Source organism: Trichogramma pretiosum, unplaced genomic scaffold (assembly GCF_000599845.2).
Source record: "Trichogramma pretiosum strain Unisexual culture from Peru unplaced genomic scaffold, Tpre_2.0 scaffold14, whole genome shotgun sequence".
In the NCBI taxonomy this organism is placed as follows: domain Eukaryota; kingdom Metazoa; phylum Arthropoda; class Insecta; order Hymenoptera; family Trichogrammatidae; genus Trichogramma; species Trichogramma pretiosum.
Window position 1 is genome coordinate 1,184,204 of NW_019641706.1, and position 20,377 is coordinate 1,204,580.

Below are 20,377 nucleotides of genomic sequence, written 5' to 3' on the forward strand. Positions count from 1 at the left end.
TACGAGTGAAAATATAGAATGAAGATAAGGGAGGGAATTTTACTAGGTTACACGCGTGTCTGATTGAAAGAAAAAAAAAACAAACACACGATGGTCATAATTATAACAGAAAAATCGCTAAAAACCAGCCCCATAAATAGTTATACAGTAGACTCTCTCTAAGTCGAATTTCACGGGACATCAAAATTTTTCCAGCTTAGGGAGCTTTCTGAGTTAAGGGGCGTTCATATGAAAAAAATTCATATGAACAATAATTTTCATTGGTGGACAAAATGAGACATATTAAAACTTTATATTCTATTGCACTTTTTTTATACAATAAATAAATTTATTTTCTATTAAAAAAAGTCTGTTTTTTTTTTCATTTATTTTTTTCAATTATCAGATCGGCTTCATTTTCAAATTCAATAATTTTTGAAAAAATACATTGGGAGCAATTGTTCATTTCAAAAAAACCTTTCATATAATCGATTGCCTTTCTCAATTCTCTTGGTGTTTTCATTTCTACAATCAAATCGCTTTCATCGTCTTCGTCAGATTGTTGATCAACATCAAAATATCGTCTTTATATTGAATAATAGAGTATAGTGAGCTAAGAGCAATATTGAAATCTTTCGCCACATTTTTGTAATCTTTTTTATTTTTCTTTTCTATAGTTTAAATATTTTAAATTTTTCGGTTACGGTATGAGTTTTAATTACACGACACATTTTGAACGCTCGATAAAGCAAAATGTGTTTACTATTATGTAAAAACAAAATTGAAGACTCGTATTAAATTCAAATTTGAAAAATTTAATAGATCGGGGCCCAATTGAAAATTCCATCTTAGAGAGGCCTTTTTTTACTGCCTTAGGGAAGGGATACCGAAATTTTTCTAGCTCAGAGAGCATTCCGACTTAGGGGGACTCGACTTTGAGAGAGTCTATTGTATATATTTAAAATATTTCAAATGGTCGTCTTTTTTGGTCATTACTAATATTGAGCGCTTCTACTAAGGTATCCACCCCTACGAGAAATCGACTCGGAGCGTTCAAAATAGAAAAAGTTTCTTCTTATGTCTACTTGTGTACTTTAAAAGGGTGAAATATAATTTTTCGACCATAGCAGTTCACGTGATTTGACACACATTATATACAAACACCATCAACGAGCCGAGAATTTAATGCATTGCGCGCCTCGAGAACGATGCACCCGTCACAGTCCAGTCAATGTATCATAAGTTGATTGAACCGCGAGCCGAGAGGGAGAGAGAGAGGAGAGAGTCACGCGTATATATTACACATTATATACGTTGTCGTACACACACATCGCGGTGTATATTTATTTACCAGCTATACGAGCTGTAACGAGTATCGATCAATGATCATCATCATCTACAGATCGACAGTCGCGATGCGCAACAAGTATGTAATTTCCCATGTTCGTTGGTATATTACGCTCGAGACGAAATATATATATAGCGATTACAAAGATTTTGTTTTTGTTGCGTAGTAGATTTGAAGAAAAGCTCGAAAACTTGAATCATTTATTGCTTCTTCCCTCGTGTCTAAAATTTATATTAATTCGCAACGAATTTATTTATCAAATAATCGTTGAATAAATAGATGTTTACTTTCGTCGCGGCTGACTCACTATTGTTCCACCGATAGACAGGATTTAATCGTAACTTTTGGGGTTTGCTAGCGATCTTGATAAAATTATAAATAAAATGAACAATCAATACAAACGCGAGCGTCGTCGTCATCGCGGATAAGATACCGCCGCGAAGCAGAAATATAATACGCTATTTGAAGATCACAAAACGAGACGTCCTTTCGCGCTTGTCACTCCGCAAAGCACGTGCGTTAATGATCGCCCCGAATAACGTATACCTTCTTTCGCGGTCTCTTTGATAAAATATTCGCGTGTTAAAGAAAAAGTAAGAGAGATAATTTACCCGAGGTTGAACGCGAAAACTCCGCGAACGATATACTTTCAATTTCAGTCCATAAAATCGCAGTAGTAAACTTCGACTTACAGCTTGCTTATGTAGGCCGATGCCACTCATTCGCGCGCGAGCTTTTATTGCTCGGCGACAAATAGACAGAGCCCCCGGAGAAAATAACTTTCATTCTTTCTCTTTAGTAAATCTATACATACGAATAGTCCGAAAGATACTAAATTTGTATTTTTTTCTGTCATTCGGGAACCTAAAGGGAGTCTTAAAAAACAGAAAAAAAAACAATAGCCGATAAAAATTATGGAAGTAAACAAATCTCGCGCTCGGGATCGCAGCTTATAACGTGGCATCGAATTGTCGTCAAGGCACGACTAGACTGTCAATATATTAAATGATTAGTCCTTCGTAGACTTCACGTGATTATACTCTCGGTTAAGCAGGTCATTCTGCAATCAAAAGCTTATAATAATTTCTAGAAAGGTTCGGTGGAACTTTTACTCGCGTCACTTACTTTTCTCGGGACTTAATTAATTTTAGACGGTCTTACGAATAAAAGTGAATTTTTGTTGAAAAAAACGCTGATTTGATGTAAAATCAGATATTAAACCTGCGGGTAATTTTAAAAATGCACACACATTACTTTAAAAATGAACGAAAATAATTTAATTCTATACTCAAATTTTGACATTATTATTGAAAATTTATGTTTTAACTATCATTTAGTTTCTGCTTTAAATTGCTCCATAAAATTTACAAAAATTCAATTACAATTAAATCTACACTGAGAGAAGAATTTCTTAACAGTTAAGAAATATCTTTATAGTTAGAATATACAAGGTTCGGCACTACTATAAATGTTATATTCTAACTATTAATATACCAAGAAATTAACTATTAAAATACATAATGTCACGAGATATTTCTATGGTAACGAAAACAATTAAATGAAAAATAGATTTTTTTTATATATTAAAATGAAAATTCAATTCCGGCCCCTGTGTGGAAAAAAAATGAAGGAAAAGTGTATGAAAAAAAAGTGCAGGAAAAGTGTGTCGATAGATTTGGAGATGCACTTATGCTACACTTTTTTCTCGCATTGATAATCGAAAAATTCTACGATTACTTCGAGGATGTCGACTCGTTCATGCTCGATTGGTGCACCACGCCATGGTAGTCGAGGGCCAGGACGGAATATTGCCCTAGAGGACGATTTCCTCGAGGAAGTCGACCGGGTTTTACCCGTTCAGAGCACCACGTCACGTTAGACGTGTACCAGGTGGAAACCTTGTACTCTTGGTCGACTTTCTCGAGGAAATCGTCCGAAAGTACAAGATTTACAGCTGGTTCACGTCTAGAGTGACGTGGTGTCTTGAATAGGTAAAACCCAGTCGACTTCCCCGAGGAAGTCGTTCAAAAGTACAAGATTTTCACTTGGTTCGTGACTAGCGTGACGTGGTGCTCTGACCGGGTAATACCCGGTCGACTTCCTCGAGAAAATCGTCCTCAAGAGCAATATTCCGTCCTGGCTCTCGACTACCATGGCATGGTGCACCAATGGCGAGTGTGGAAGAATATGTCCATTCGCACATATCTCATTGTTAAACTCGTAAGGTAACTATTAATATATGAATCTTAAATGTAAAAATATCGCGGTCCCAAAATTCAACTACGTGCTGCCTATTAACTGTTAAGAAATTCTTCTCTCAGTGTAGATCCACCACTAGATGGCGAGTGCCTTGAATTGTAATTCTGCAAGTGGCAAAGTCAAAATAATTGTATAATTCACAGCATGGTTTAGAAAAATATGGAAACTGTTCAACTCGTAGTGTAACGATTGCATCGAACGATCTAGCCGTTAGCCAGTGCAATTTTTCGACGCGCTCAACGCGCCTGTATATATTAATAAACGCGTGAAAAACCAGTTGTTGCACAAGCGTTGTTTTGATAATGAGCCTCGGCGCGTCCAACGATTGAGATCCGCAACGATATCACGTGTTTTTTTCATTTCGCTTTTTGCGATTTACGATTCAAATTTAATTTGCAAATAATATATATAAATAGCAATTCGAGCGGCACGAGCGTTAAGTTAAATCAATATACGTTCATAATATCGAGCTTCTCTTTTTTCAATGACGGGTGCGTAATAGCGTCGAGACACACGATGGTAAATCCTTTCCTTTTTTTTCATTCCGCGTTCGACCCTTCCATCTGTGTTTGCTCGACGATACAGCAGCAGAAGCAGCATCCCGAGATTGGGATCGTACCTCGCCGATAAATTTTCATCACAAACTTCATTTTCAATTTAAAACAGAGAGATAGAGAGAGAGAGAGAACAACGCCGACTGTACTTTTTATATGCAGATTGACTTTATTGCTATACAAAAAAAGGCTTATTTATCGAAGATTTTTTGTGAATTCTTATGTAGTATTGATTAATGCTTCATTGAAAAATTGTTATACTTTAATTAATAATAGCTAAACATAATTCGTATGATTTACATTAGTAATCGATACTTTGCGCAATGTTAACAATAATATAATTTTTTTTTGTGTGAATGAAATTTCGAAGGAATAAAATTTTCACTCTTAAACTATAACTATATTTAATGCACACATTCAAATTGACTTCATCAATGAACGAACAAAAAAAAATTGTTAAAGCTCGATCGATTGCTTCTCAGTCACATACGGCGATTTTACCTTCACACTTAACTCATACACATACACACACATACTCACAACTCATTTAATGCACATAGACAAAATCAGCGCGCGTCTTAACAGGCGATTTCGGATGGATCGCCATTGGATTTATGTTCGTTTTTTTTCTTTTTTTTTGCTCTTAAGCGGATGAAAGTTGCATCGAGCGCAGAGAAAGAGAGAGACAGAGAGTTGAGTCGTATTATACACGTATCTATCGGGTGAAATAAGAGAGTGAGAAATTGTACATTGGTGTAGATATATACGTGTAGCAGCAGCATAACGAAGCCGTCATACATAGAGCCCCAAGGCCGAGGCCTACTTTTGTACGACTTCCCGTTGATGCAATGTCCCTTTTACTCTTTTCTACTTTACAGCTATACACACTCACACACACACACACACACACACACACACACACACACACACACACACACACACACATACATTTAGGCGATCTAAGCACACGAGTTATATAGATTCAATTTTTCTCCCTATTCTATATACTCGGTTACTTATTCAGTTTTCAGCATCAAGGCACTCGATCGAATCACAAATTTTGATATACACTTCTACTAAAAAATTGTTACGCTCTACATTAATGTCACGTTACGTCGTAAAATCTACAAGTTAACATTCACTAGATAAAGATTGTCTATATGTACAAATGTATAATTTCACTCGTACATCGTGCACATTCGATGCAATCCAACGTCATTCAAAAATTCTCATTATATTCTCCGCTATACAAAAGTATTGTCGCTTTTACTTCGAAAAAAGTCAAAAAAAGTATTCTAAAAAAAACCTCAACAATTTTCTACATAATATTTTATGTTTCGTTGTAAACAGTTCACCATTAACGATATAATTATTGTTCGATCCATGCAACCAAACAGCCTCTCACGTTTAAAAACTATAGTCTTACTTGTTGGTACAATTGAAAAAACATATTTACGTATAGAATATTAGGCCCGCTATCGATATCAATTGATTCGTTTTTGAAGTTCGTGGAGTATTATAAGTATTATAATCGACCTATAGATAAGGCAATATGTAAAAATCCCCCAGTTGAGATTACGCTCATGGAAATTCTCCGATTTTTGATGTAAATTAATCTTGGCTTTTTCATATATTGTCAGACTTTGCTGTCCTCCCGTGACTGCTGCCGCTGTAGCCTCGCGTTATCCACCCCCACGACCTGAGGACTATCTTCAATCGGAAGACCCTGATAGACGTTGGCGGATTTTCGCGCGTCCTGACGCCTCTGCTCGTCCTTGGTCACGAGGGTCATGATCAGACCGACGAAGAGCGCCGAGCAGAATATCACGTGGACCGGCACGTCGCTGTAGTGCTCGAGCACTATCTCGAGAATGAGAATGAGAACGATGCCGTAGATGTTGTTGGCGATGTTGAGCATGCCGGCCGAGTGGGCCTCGGATTCGGGGTAGGTGTACTCGGCTGCAAGCTCGTAACCCAGGGCCAGGTAGCCCGACATGAAGAAGCTGCGATGGACGAAGATCGAACGTTTGTTTTTTATTCGGTAGGTTCAAAAATATGGTGGTGAATTTGTACTTACCCAAGGAATATCGAGGATGTGTAAACCATCCACTTGATTTCTAGAAACATGGCGACGGCGAAAAATATCTGTCCGCACAGCGTCAAAAAGTAGACGGCTACCGTAGTTTCTCTGTGTTTTTTTTTTTTGTCAAAAAAATTGTAAATTGTGATGTGTGTAGTTTTAAAAGCTATTTATGTGCAATTAATTTTTAAGCTTACTTGAATTTATGCGTTCTATCGAGTATTACGCCAAAAGTCACAGATCCAAACATGCCCGTGAGGACGATCATCAATCCGATCCTTCCGGCGTCTTCTTCTCCGTTCTTGAAGTGCATGAGAAACAACGGATTGAGCAGAGTACTCAGGGCATTGAAGATGCCGACGTTGATGCCGTAAGAATTGCAAAGAATGAGAAAACTCTTATTGGTGAACAGTCTTTTCATGGGTTTCATAAATCCCTCCTTATTTTGGCTCTGACTAGATTTTTGAATGGCTATGGTGGCGTTGGGAGGCAGCTTCGGCTCTTCCTCGAAAACTGCGATCGCACAAAATTTTTTACGATAGTTTTGTTGCTGTACCTTGACCATAAGGGCAAAAATCATACGTCGTACTCACACATGGACATGAGAACCAAACTGACCGTGGACGCTCCGGCTATCCACCAGAACATGTAGGCGAGATCCGGGCCGATGTCGTCGACCTCCACGTGATTCTTCACGATGATCGGCGGCAGGAGAAACGACAGCGACACCCCCAGCTGAGGTCCGAAGATGCCCAGCGACGTCGCCGTCGCGAGCTCGTCGCTGGCGAACCATTTGGCCGCGACTCGCCCCGGTAATATCAACATTATTACCTACAGCGATACGTGCGTTGTGTCGATTATGCAGTGCTTGCAAGTCGAGAGGTGAATTAATTTTTTTATTACCAACGACACGGCGATGATGGACTGGCCGAAGAGGGTCATGTAGAAGCCGTCGCGCGTCACCGAGAATATCTTGATCCAGGAGCCGAGACAGCAGAGAGCGCTGCCCGCGACGAGCGACCATCTCAGGCCGATGCGCTCCGAGAGAAAAGTCACCGGAAATATGAATATCTCGTAAAACAGCATGAATATCATCGAGGTACAGTCGACGGCGAAACCTCCCACATCGTAGTATCTGTGTGACGATATTGGAAATGTATGAAATTAAAAAGAACCGTACTCGACACTTGCAACAACATAATCTCCCCCTCCTAAACTCCAAACTTATTGACGCTTTTACATCGTGTGCTTTGCGGTCAATTCTCTCACCTCTGTACAATGTTGGATATGATCGAGTACTCGATCCATTGGCCGGCGACGATGGCGGCGTAGAAGATGTAGAGCGACAGCATGAGCCACCTCCTCTTGTAAACCTTGATGATGATTTCCGGGTTATCCTCTTTCTTGGCTTCATCTTGTTGCTGTTGTTGGCCGTTGCAGCCGTTGTTGTGTTGTTGTTCCGTTGACGAATTGTCGATAGCAGTGTTTAATTGCTGCTGATGCTGCGGCGAGCCATTATTGTTATTGGCCGCTGCTACTACTTTCACCGAATTGCCGATCGTCAGACGCTCGCTCGAGTCTTCCCTCATTGTGTTGGCAAAGGCCGGGGCTCTTTATTCACTGGTGCAGTCGTACGCCAACGACGAGCATCTATCGAAGACACAATTTTAAAATCGCACACAGATCGTCAAAGAGTCAAGATCGCAAGGAGCGGAACAATTCCTATATATTGCGGCACGTCGAGCCGAGCGAGAGATGATAATACAATAACGGTATACGTATAATCACGAGACTCTCTTGGGGCCTCGATGGATCGGGATAGATAAAAGATTATATATTTACTAGGATTTTATTGTCCAAGTGCACACAAGCGACTTGTCTCGCGACATTGAGACGTATAATATTAACGATCGCGACTGATCCCTCTCGTCTTGATCCGCGCGCCCGCATCGAGAGATAATAATTATAAATGCGGTGCACTGATATTTGAATGCGATTTTTCTCTCCGCGCGATCCGTCTTTCCTTCATTCGAGCGTGAAAACAACGGGAGACAAGTCACGATCTTTTATTGATGTGGATGCACCTGTCGTCGACGTTCGCACGATGTGCACTATAACACCAGCGACGACGACGACGACGACGACGACGACGAAAGATAAACACAACCGATTAGTAATGTACGCACGGGTAAAAACATGGAAGTACCAATCGGTTCGTCATTACAAAAATTTACCTTGAGATAAACTTGTTGGCGATCGTGTGTTATTACGTGTTTATGTATATTGTATGCGTTTGCGAGAGGGAGTACGAGAGAGAGTGAACGAAAAAATTCGATTGTCGATTACTTTGTTTAACCATGCACGCGGGTCGATTTTAAAAATATAACAATGTGTGTTTAATTGCGAGATAAAATAGGAAATTTTATATTACTTGTGTGTACAAGAGGCGGATGAAATTGATCGAGGATGAGTTTAACTTTTAGCCGCGTTGCATTTGATTTATTGATACGGAATTTATACAACATAATATAATACAATAAAATAAAATGACCGCAATATATAATATCACAGATGATCAACGAATATATTTCGTAGAATCGGAGGATTATGCCGCGCGTACAGTGCGTGTGTGTAAATGTTGCACAATATATAAGTCGTTCGGTGCAATTAATCTCGTAACAGTACAGCTCGACGAATGTATTTTCCAACGTCGAGGTAAATATCATTCAATTGAAAAGGAGAGAGAAAAATATATAAAAGCGAACAATTACTGCTCCAAGTGTCGCGTTTACGCGAACGCAGTTTAACGGCAGCAGCAGCAGCAGCAGCCCGGATGAAGCAGTTTACTTTTACTTAAAACTCAAGCGCAATTCTAGATCTCTACGCGTAAATTTGTTGGTTTTTTCGCAATCTCGAGGAAAGATACTACGTCGCGTAAAATACAGCAGCCCCGTAAATTACAACGGAAGCGGCAGAAGCGAGAAAAAAATAAAAATAAATAGCAGTTACGAGGAAGGAAGCAAGCGAATCTATATTTTTGCATAATTAGTAATTCTATTTTTCTCACCGAACATGGCCACCCGACGTTTTTTTCTTCTTTCAACACTTTGCAGTGGCCCCCGTCGTCGTCGTCGTCGTCGTCGTCGCTACCACCCGCGGTTAGTGTGCAGTACACTGCGGTACGCGATGCATTTACCGTGTATATCTGCGCTCGCGCGCGAACGAACGGACAGACCGACTCGTGTCACCCGGCTGAGCGTACCGATCGAAATAGGCTAACACCGGTCATTTTCAGCTCTCTTTACGCTCGCGCGGCTCGCCTACGTATAAAATAGCGCGACGCGTGGATAGCAGTAGCAGCTCGCTACAGCAGCATTAGCAGCAGCAGCAGCAGCATGACATAAAACGAAAAAGAAGGAAAAAAAGAAAAGAGAAACGACGATCGGTTTTATCGCGAAGCGCGCGCGCGCTTGCGAACGCGCGTGGGGGTGGTAAGGCGGGGAAGGGGGTGGTAGGTAGCTATACACAGTAATATATAACACGGATTTTCCTCGGGTGCGCTTTACTACCCTCTCTCTCTCTCTCATTCCGAGCGAGACTCTCTCTCGCCGAGAGGGATGATGATGATGATGAGCCACCTACCTACCTCTGCAGGGGGTCTAGCTCTATACACAGCAAACGCAGGAGAGTCAGTCGAGCGCTGGACGTGGCACACGGCAATTGTGCGACGATATCGCCACGCGTCGTTGTCGGCCGACTTTCGCGAGCGTCGTTGTATACGTATCGCCGCGACCTTCGCCGTACGGCAGAGGCTTCTTCATCTTTCGACAGCCTTTCTGCTTTCTCTCTGCACGTTCGCATTCGTTTTTCCCCTCTCGTTCGCACGCTCCGACGCTTTTCCGGCTCTCCGGGTAAGTGTTTGAATGTACTTTAATTACCATCCCTATGTGCAATTACCAATAAATACGCATTCACGCGCTCACACGTGCGTCACTACGGGCAAAAAAATCGGCTGGAATCGTTCGATTTTTCCATCTCAGTAAAAGTGTTATCAAAAATTAATTTTTTATACGTACGTACCGCACAAAGTGTAAATCGACGTGCACATTTTGTGAACTAGCGAACTGTGCACGCGTGTCGTCTTCGTCCAGTGAAAATACCCGACTCGCGAAGTATAGTATTTTGCTAAAACAATTTCGTTTGTCAAATAAATTGGATTAACTTTGGACATGCTAGCTTTACGATGCACACGCACACACACACACATATAAATACATTTTATTTCAATTGAGTAACGTCGCTTATACGGTAGGCATATAATTTTCACTTGACAGCTGTCACGCTTGCTCGATCTGTAATTCCCCTCCCCCCTCGTTCAATTATATACAACGATAACGTGTTCGTCGTCTCGTTGCAATCATTCGATGTATCGGCCGCGTGAAAATTTTTACTCATCATCGCGATGTGTAAACTAACTCTCGAATCAATTCGGTGTAGGTACCTCGAGGTGTAAGAGGATTTAGCGACAAAAGGTTGATCGTCGTGTGTAGAAGCTCATAATACGGGTGCAACGTGTATACGATATATAAAAGAATCAATGTACGAGATCTTTTCTCCGAAGGCGCCCGCGAGAACTTTGGAGGTTTCCAGCGAAGCTAATGCCAAGCGCGAAACGATGCGAAAGTAGTGAAATTCTTATATAAAATGGCAATGTCTCGCTATGTACATGTAACGGGCGAGTGAGCAAACTATACATAATGCATAACGAGGCTGACATTTTATCAACTATTGGCATACTCGGGTACTTGAAAAAAAATTATAATTTAGAATTGTAAAATGTCGGCTAATGGAAGCAAAATAGAATATTGAAACGAACTCAACCAACGCTAAAATTTATTACTTTTTTAAGTATCAATTAGTTAATGGTATAGATAAAAAAAAAATTATTTTTTCAGAACGAGTTGTAATGAAAAGGAAACCGCATCGACCATGTCTTCGGTCTACCTCGATACTCGCTTAACTGCAAATCGACCGCTACGGTGCACTACGATCGGATCGAGCTCTGATCAAACAATCAATTTATATTTACTATCCTCGCCCGCTGCTGATGGGCTCCTCGTGCTGCAGAGGAAAAAGTAGTTTTGAGTGAGAAAAAAGGGTGCGCGCCCGGTGTGGAGAAACGAGAAACTCTCTATAACAATTAAGGAAACAATAAGAAGATAGAAGTAAAAGAAGAAGCTTAACGGTGTGTGATTGTGAGTGTGTGTGTGTGTGTGTGTAAGTGTGTGTGGACAATGGCGGACAAATTGCACGAGTACCAGGGCATCGGTGGCCGAGTGCACGGGGTGCGCGACAAAGCCAAAGAGAAATGGGACGACTTCAAGCAGTGGAAGGACCAGATACCGACGGATCGCGGCTTGGAGGGCGTCATCACGCATCTGCGTGGGCCTCCCAAGCTCGAGCGATCTTTGGAGGACTATGCACACATCTATAGGTATTGTTAGAATTATAAATAAAAAATTATAATTAAAGTATGATAAAAAAAAAAAAAATATATACGAACGTCGCTCGACACAGTTGACTATGGCTACACGCCTAGCGCTTGAAAAGTTTCAGGAAACGACACTACCCGAAGGCTAAACTGCGCGAGTTTTTTAGCCTCATAAAGATCCGAACTCTCGCATAAACTCGCTGCCTAATAATTAGCTAATAATCAGCGGTGCGCGCATTATTAGGCTCACGCGCGCACACAAAGATATACGGCAGCGCATTTAATATATATTGCACGCAATTTACCTGATAACATTCTTTTCTAAATAGGAGCTTAGGAAGGCGGCGCGACATCGCCACTAGTTATTAATCTCTGCCTGCGTTTGGCATTGCGAATGCAGCAGCAGCAGCAGCAGCAGCGTGAGTGTTAATGTGTGCGTAACGCGATCTACATAATTGTAAAGAGCCTCGCGGCTTATTACGATGTATACTCAGAGATAAAACATTTATATCTCGGCACGCCGTAAGTCTGGTTAGTGGTGGTAATAGCGTATAGTAGTCTTAGTGTCATTACGAGAGTCAAGATCGGGGAAAAACTGCGATCATCGGAGTCGATGATCATTTTTCACATGTCCGATCGGACATCATTTGACGGACGTGTGTTTGTAAATTTTGTCAGGAGAGTCGCGGCTACGGGCGATATCGTAGACAATCCGAGTCGCGGAATTCGTATCGCTTTTATTGGAGTAGAGATAGTGTGAGAAAATTGCCAGAGTGCAAAAAGTCCGTCCGTTTCGTTTCAATATTAAATACTGTACATTAGAATCGTATCATGGCTCTGAGGTATTTACCCATAATATAGTTACGTAAATTTAATGTACACTTGTAGCAATTATATGCGTGTGTATGGTGTTTGAACGAGTGAATTTGCATACCGCATGATCGGAAGCTCAAGGCGAGATGCGTGTATCACATATGTATCATTAAGTACACACACGGCTGGTCGATAACAAAATTGCTGATTTGTTATCGACGAAAAATCTTTTTCTTTTGATTTTTTTTATCGTCGGATGGAGGTGTTACGCGTAACGATTTTCATTATTATCTTTTGAGCAAGTGGATGAATGAGATTTATTTTGTGTTATAGTTAGTAGAAGAGAATTGATCAGGTTCGAATGCAATAAAATGTGAACGGCACACGTTTTACTTTCAAATATTCTCGTGGTGGTGGTGGCTATTTTACGGGAATGCGGATGTCGTTGATTTCTCTATCACTCGACTAAAAGAATGCGAATTCGCAATACTAACAATTAAGGTAGTTTACTTACTCGAAAAATGCTGTATCCAATAAAAAAGAGAAGCAAGGAAATCTCTTCGCAGTTTTTTTTTTGTTCTCGTAACTCAGCTTCTCTTATACACTTACGCACATAGACACACGATGTATATTTTCCCACAAAATATAACAACGAAGCTCGAAAAGTGAAGAAGAAGAACAAGAAAAACGAAGAGAAAAACGTAACGCGGCGCGCGTGATGCGTTGTCTATATGCTCGCGGTTAAACTTGACTTTTCAAACTTGACATTATTTTGAGGACTCGTTTATAATACTCTATAATGGCGCGCGCGAATCGATTAGTTAATGCGCGACTGACACTGACCGCATCGTGATTAAAGCGCGCCAATATATATAATAATAATAATAAGGCGCAGCGGCATGCATAATTTGTGTGCTGCTGCAGCTACTGCACTATGCACACACACGCACACACATGTAACGATATTATGTAGAGCTGAGCGAGAGGAAAAATCAGAGTTGGTAGTAGAGAAGCTGAGAGTTGAGGAGTTGTTTGGCGTGTATACATATATGATTTTTCGAAAAGCTATGTAATGAAATGCGGGTATGCGAATGACAACGGTCATATAATGTAATGTAAAAACACAATAGAAAGGCTGTCTTTATCTCAAACTAAAACTCACTTTCTATTTAAAAGGCGCGCTTTTTACGCGCACTAAAACTAATGCCGCGCGAAACCTTCGTTATTATTGTGCACGCGCAGAAAAAAAAAGATAAATAAATTGAAAATATTAAAAAATGAAAAACGACGGGTCACGATAGTTTATCACATCGCATAATTTGACATGTCTAATGTAGTACACAACTTATAATGGGACTTGATAATGTAGGAAAAAAACAAGATGGGAGCTCGTGCGCGTCTCGGCGGCGGTGATGGGCATCGAGTTCTCGTACGCCGCCGAGACGGCCTTCGTGTCGCCGACGCTGCTGAAAATCGGCGTCGATCATCAGCACATGACCCTGGTCTGGGCGCTCAGCCCGCTGGTGGGCTTCTTCGTGACCCCGCTGCTGGGCAGCCTGAGCGATCGCTGCCGCCTCAAGCAGGGTCGTCGCCGACCCTTCATCGCACTCTTGGCCATCGGCGTGCTCATGGGTAAAAAAATATTCGAGATGTATCGTACACGAGATAGTAGTTGACTGAGCATCTAAAACAAACGGTGTATTTTTAAGCCGCGTCGATTAAATTTTAAAGATTGCGATGAGCTAGACAAAAATATCGAAGAATATAAAAGACTTAGAATTATAACCAAATTCACGAGTCCTGCTTTTATTGTGTTTAGAAAACGACGGCATACCTAGAACGATAGTAGATTACCAATTGGTAAAAATGCAAACGATTCGGCAAAAAAATTATAGTGTTTCAAGCTCAAAATTCATATATTTTTTTCACGTACTATTATGAATTTTGGGTAAAGTACTTTCGCCGAAAATAAAACGTGTATGAATACCGCAATTTGAGATACGATGAAAAAGGCTGAACGTGATTATAAAGTATTGAGTCCCCCAACGAGCGCATCATCACAAAAGGATTAATTATTCTTCGTTTATACTAATTAATTATTTTTTGTTTGTCCCAATTAACTTTTTTTGCTTGTTGATGGATTGACATATATTTTATGTCTAAATTTCTGGAAAATTCGTAGTAAAATATTCTTCAAATATTCTTGCAAACTATCTGTGAGTTTTCGGAGTTTTTATAAATTATTTTGCATAATTTTCGTTTTTTTTCCTGCGAGAACGTCTTAATAAAATTACGAAGCATGCAGATTTTTCGATACTGAATTTTAATAAATTATAAACAAATATTGAACGAATCAAAATATTTTATAACAATTCATTTAATGAACGGATACGCTTTCGATTACCATAAACGAAAGTTACTAAATATAAAACGGCTTTTATAACAGAAAAACTAACCGGGAAATTCGAACTAGCAGTGGTTATGCTAAACGTACGGATAAGATACCAACAGTTGCGCTTAAAAAGCAAATAACATTCACATTTTTCAACAATCGCACAGGTTTAATTCTGGTGCCTAACGGCGAGGGTATGGGTTACGCCTTCGGCGACATTCAAGGAAATTACACGGCCTCGTTCATCCATCGGATCACGGGTAAAACGGCCAAAGTTATTAGCGACAACGCAACGATGACCACCGCAACGACGACGATAGAACCGCCGCTGGTCCAGCCCTCTCATTCCTGGGGCATATTCTTCACGATTCTCGGGACTGTGCTGCTGGATTTCGACGCCGACGCTTGCCAGAGTCCCGCGAGAGCCTACTTGCTCGACGTCACGATACCAGGTTATGATAATGAAAGTTTTCGACTTATACCGTAGATTAATTATTCACGTTATTTAACTCGGTCTCATGATTCCAGAAATTAATATTTAATATTTTCAAAACCGCTACTTATAAAATTATTTTCACTTTGACACTTGCAGATTTGCGAATAAAGGTACTCGCCGTCTAGTGGCGAAGGCTGGCATTAATAATGACAAAGCCGTTATTCATTTTTTTAGAAATTTTAATTAAAATTTTTAAATGTGGGTCGCTTTTGTACATTTGTGCCTCAAAAGTAATTTGCAAGCCATTTTTCATGCAGTTTATGTGAAGAAATAAATCAGTACTTATACACATTATTAAAAATATCATCATCGGTTACTTTAATTTTTACATATAAAGCTAATCCACTTATAGCAAAGAATTCAAGTATATTTCAAAATCGTCGTGCCTTGATTCATACAATCATTTTCACTTTGCCTCTTGCAGATTGACATATAATGGTACTTCGACATCTAGTGGCGAAGGCTTGAAGTCGTATTATCGCATTTTAAGGGGTTGAAATTTAATCTAAATTTTTTGAAACGGATGAATTTTCAATTCAAAATCATTCAAAATGAGTTTGATCATAAAAGTAAAATTAATATCAATGCATTTGAAAATAGTATATTTTGCACCTAGTGAGTGAAAAACTGGAAAGTCTTAGAGCACGTACAATTTATCAGCTGAGGCTTCGCCTCAGTTTTTCACTCCCCAGGTGCAAAATATACTAATTTTCGGTCATCAGTCCGTTTTTAACTAGAAGCATTTCTACCAGGATAAGATACTAAAAAAAAAAAAAAATGATCATTAATATCCTCTATCTTTTTTTGCCACCCGGCGCCCTTTTACAGAGGATCATGCTCGCGGCCTCAGCACGTTCACGATAATGGCCGGCCTGGGCGGCTTCATGGGCTACGGCCTCGGCGGCATCAACTGGGACGCCACGCGGATCGGCGTGGCCCTCGGCGGCCATCTGCACGCCGTCTTCACCCTCATCACCTTTATCTTCATTTTTTGCGTGGCCAGCACTCTGACGAGCTTCAAGGAGATACCGCTCGTCTTCCTCGAGAGCGAGGAGTGCCAGCAGCAGCTGCGCGAAATGGTAAACGACGATGATTATTATTATTATCGTTATTATCGTAAAAGTGGCGAGGGAGCGAAATTAAAATGAAAAATGCTTTTGCGCAGGCGGAGGATAAGCGTCGACAGAGCGAGAGCGGGAAAATAGCTGCAGAGGAGTCGGTGACTTACGGCACCCTCGGAAATGAGCAGGAAATGGAAAATGGCGAGGTGAGATAATTATTATTATAACCATCGATTTTTGAGCCTATAGCTTCGCGCATGGCTCATTGAACCCTCTCCATTCACATTTATCACACTCGTAGGAACTACCAATGAAGGAACTACCACCTCAGCGAAAAGCCGGTGCCGTGCCGATGATTCCCGACGTGAAATCGCCACCACCTCCTCGGCCCAAACCGCCGCCGCCAGCGGCAGCCGGAGAGGCGTCGGCCGACGCAGCCGAAGCCGTGATACTCGACAGCGACGACGCCGCCGCGGCAAATCCGAAAGCCACTCTGCAGGAGTATCTGTACTCGATTCTGTACATGCCGCACAGCATGCGAATGGTCTGCCTGACGAATCTCTGCTGCTGGATGGCGCACGTCTGCTACTCGCTGTACTTTACCGATTTCGTGGGCGAGGCTGTCTACGGGGGCGATCCGAAGGTATTATTATTTTTCAATTATTTTTAACTCGCGTAAACAAATTGGATCCAAATTTTAATGCAACGAACATGTGTAGGCTCCGGAAGGATCGAAGGAGCGAGCTCTTTACGAGGACGGCGTCAGATTCGGCTGCTGGGGTATGTCGATGTACTCGCTCTCCTGCGCCTGCTACTCCCTAGTAATCGAAAAACTGATCCAACGTTTCAAGTGAGTCGCTGGAATCTTATACGCTCGAACAATGGTCTCGATTCCAAAAAATTATTTCGTTCTCTCTCTGCAATTTCGACTGTGAACAGGGCACGAAAGGTCTATATCTGCGGCCTGCTGTTCTACAGCTGCGGAATGATGCTGATGGCCCTGACCAAGCATCCCTTCGGCGTCATACTGTTCTCGTGGACGGCGGGCGTCATGTACTCGACCCTCTTCACCATGCCCTACCTGCTCATCGCACACTATCACGCCGAGAACACGGTAATAAGTTGCACCTGTATACTTAATCGGTATACGATTCGTATTTCTCATGAAAAAATCGATTAGGTCCGCAGATTAGTTTTCTGAGATCATTCATATTTCTCTTTCATTTATATTAAAATTAAATAATGCACTTTTGATGTATACATTAATACAAATTACAGTGCGTTAATACATAAAATGTGTACAAAAATGATGAAAAACTCTGATAAGTATTTAAACATATTTTAAAAATACTTCAACTATTTAAAATAATAATTTATTTGTCTAGTCATTTTGGATAATTGATAAATCTCTAATGTATTCTATAATTAACTTCTAGTATTCGCTATCGAATAAATGCCACAATTTTCGTTAAGTTTGGTACTCGATGAGATAATACCAAGTATGAGAATCACTTAACGTTCCTTCGTTCTAATTTTTGTTGCGAGGCAAGTTTTTTTGAGATTCGAAGTCTTCACTTGCTTCGTAAACATCCCGTTTAAGATCGATCCAATGGGATTTTAACTGCACCAAAATTTAGCCGTGCTGTGAATCATTTAATTGCACTTGTCCAATCCAGTCAACTTAAACTCGATTCTATTCCAAATTTCTTTTCGCACTTGCCGCATCCAAAATACTTGCATCTTTCGTGGATTGTCATTTGGTGCAAAAGCAAATTAACTTTTTGACCAAATTTTTCCTCACACTTGTCGCATGCATAATCTTTGCGACCCTCATGGACTGTCTTTAGGTTGGTTAGCAAATGCTGTTTCAGTCCAAATTTCTTCTCATACTTGTCACGTGCATGATCTTTACGACCTTCATGAATTGTCTTTTGGTGTCTCAACAAACTATATTTTCGTCCAAATTTCTTCTCACACTTGTCGCATGCGTAATCTTTGCGACTTTCGTGGATTGTCATTTGATGCAAGAGCAAATGCGGTTTTTGTCCAAATTTTTTCTCGCACTTGTCGCAAGAGAAATCTCTCCGACCTTCGTGGACTGTCTTTTGATGGTTGAGTAAAGTCTCTTTACGTACGAATTTCTTCTCGCACTTGTCGCATTTATAATCTTTGCGACCTTCGTGGACTGACTTTTGGTGTTGGAGCAAATGTGATTTTTGTCCAAATTTCTTCTTACACTCATCGCATGGATAATCTTTGCGACCTTCGTGTTCTGCTCTTTGGTGCTTCAACAAATTTGATTTGAATCCAAATTTCTTGTCGCAATTATCGCACGCATAATCTGTTCTCTTATTGTGAATTATGTCTCGATGCTTTATCATGCTCGATTCTAGTGTAAATGCTTTTTGAGAAATGTCAGAAACATGTTGTTTGTCCATTTTGGTGCCTCGATTGAACGTTGAATCTATTTATTTAAAGTAAGGAAATTGAATGAGTAAAATTTATGTTTTGGTATTATGGCTTGTTTCGTCAGGAAAGACCCGATTCAAACTGATTTATTTTCTTTATAAACTTGATCAGCCCTCGAGAGACGATGTCAAGATTGATTTTGTTCATATTGTTTACAATTAGAACATGGATTTATTTGTCAATATTTGCCCTACGTATCCCATAAAATAAATATTCTATATACTGATACTGATCGCTATTAATTATGTGACTGAAAAATTTTCATATTATTTCAATACTCTCTGTTCAACAGAATGATGAAGAAAGAGTTGAAGAAAGAAAACCGATATTATCGACATTTTACGTACTCATAAAAACAATTATTTTTATGATGATTTTTTTAATTAATCAACCATTGACATAACTTCATAATAATATTAAAAAAAAAAGCAAGTTGACTTTGACGTTCTCTCATTTTTCAAATGTAAAACAGCCGTCATGATAAATTTTTTCACGTGAAATACAAATAATTTCCATAAAATTTGATTCGACTTATTTTCTGGCTTCCATACATAGTTCGCCGTGGACGCTCACGGCGCCTCGATCCAGGAGAGCAGCGTGCGCGGCCTCGGCACCGACGTCGCCATCGTCTCGTCCATGGTGTTCCTGGCCCAGTTTCTCCTGTCCTGCGTGCTCGGCACCATCGTCAGCGTTTCGGGCACCACCACCGCCGTGGTCTGCGTCGCGAGCACCCTCGCCGCTTGCGGAGCTCTCGCAGCCACCCAGATCATGTATCTCGATCTTTAAAGAGGAGCAAAAGAAAAGCAACTGTTATTATCGATCGCTCGTATGATAAATGTTCAATGACGATAATACCGCGAACGTTATGAAGTTATCGGGCGAGTCTCCGGTAACGTCGAGTTTTTCGAAGCCGTGCTGTTATCGTATATTATATATGCCGTCGTGTATCGTTGATGATAATGATATCCGTAATTCTCAAATTTTGTTGAGGACGTAATATTAAATAGGAATTTTTTTTTAATAATAATGTGCCATATATTGAATGATCGTGTTAAGCACAATCGATTATTTAAACTCCAAAGACAAACGACTTTTGAGAGGTATATGTTCTTCTTCGATGTAAATACATTTACTTAGGGATTAAAACAAAATTACGAATTATATACGTCAGAATTTATCTAGAATTAAAAAAAATTATACATTTTATTCTTCGAAGTCGATTTATCGTTACAGATAAAACGAAGTAATTTATTAAATTATTATTATTATGAAAATATTCAAGTAATTGTAATGTTTAAGACAATATTTTTATAAGCGGATGACGCTGGCGTCTTTGTACATATAAAGTCTCACGCGTAAATGTCTAAACGTAAAAAAAAAATTATATAATGACATTTTGTTCAAATACATTTTAAAATGATGAAACGGAGTCTTC

General features: G+C 40.2%; 2 protein-coding genes across 6 annotated transcripts; one reads left to right on the forward strand and one right to left on the reverse strand.

Moving 5' to 3' along the window:
* Nucleotides 1–4,302: 4,302 nt before the first annotated feature.
* Nucleotides 4,303–13,556, reverse strand: LOC106657128 (feline leukemia virus subgroup C receptor-related protein 2-like). Of its 4 annotated transcripts, none has more exons than XM_014378452.2 (7): nt 13,039–13,556; nt 7,490–7,870; nt 7,124–7,355; nt 6,814–7,051; nt 6,418–6,733; nt 6,218–6,328; nt 4,303–6,143 (listed from the first exon to the last, which is right to left on the reverse strand). In XM_014378452.2, the coding sequence occupies exons 2-7, from the start codon at nt 7,807–7,809 to the stop codon at nt 5,777–5,779; spliced, it is 1,584 nt and encodes a 527-aa protein (XP_014233938.1). In that variant the 5' UTR covers nt 7,810–7,870; nt 13,039–13,556; the 3' UTR covers nt 4,303–5,776. The 4 variants fall into 4 exon arrangements, with proteins under 4 accessions (XP_014233938.1, XP_014233940.1, XP_014233939.1 ...); XM_014378454.2 differs by lacking the exon at nt 13,039–13,556 and adding an exon at nt 12,017–12,115; XM_014378453.2 differs by lacking the exon at nt 13,039–13,556 and adding an exon at nt 10,301–10,417.
* LOC106657126 (proton-associated sugar transporter A) lies at nt 9,903–19,748 on the forward strand. Of its 2 annotated transcripts, XM_014378448.2 has the most exons (10): nt 9,903–10,131; nt 11,176–11,714; nt 13,894–14,156; nt 15,084–15,368; nt 16,241–16,491; nt 16,578–16,679; nt 16,775–17,116; nt 17,193–17,323; nt 17,413–17,587; nt 19,498–19,748. In XM_014378448.2, exons 2-10 carry the CDS (start codon nt 11,515–11,517, stop codon nt 19,726–19,728), a joined length of 1,980 nt encoding a protein of 659 aa, XP_014233934.1. In that variant the 5' UTR covers nt 9,903–10,131; nt 11,176–11,514; the 3' UTR covers nt 19,729–19,748. The 2 variants fall into 2 exon arrangements, with proteins under 2 accessions (XP_014233934.1, XP_023318709.1); XM_023462941.1 differs by lacking the exons at nt 9,903–10,131; nt 11,176–11,714 and adding an exon at nt 12,263–12,553.
* The last annotated feature ends 629 nt before the right edge of the window (nt 19,749–20,377 follow it).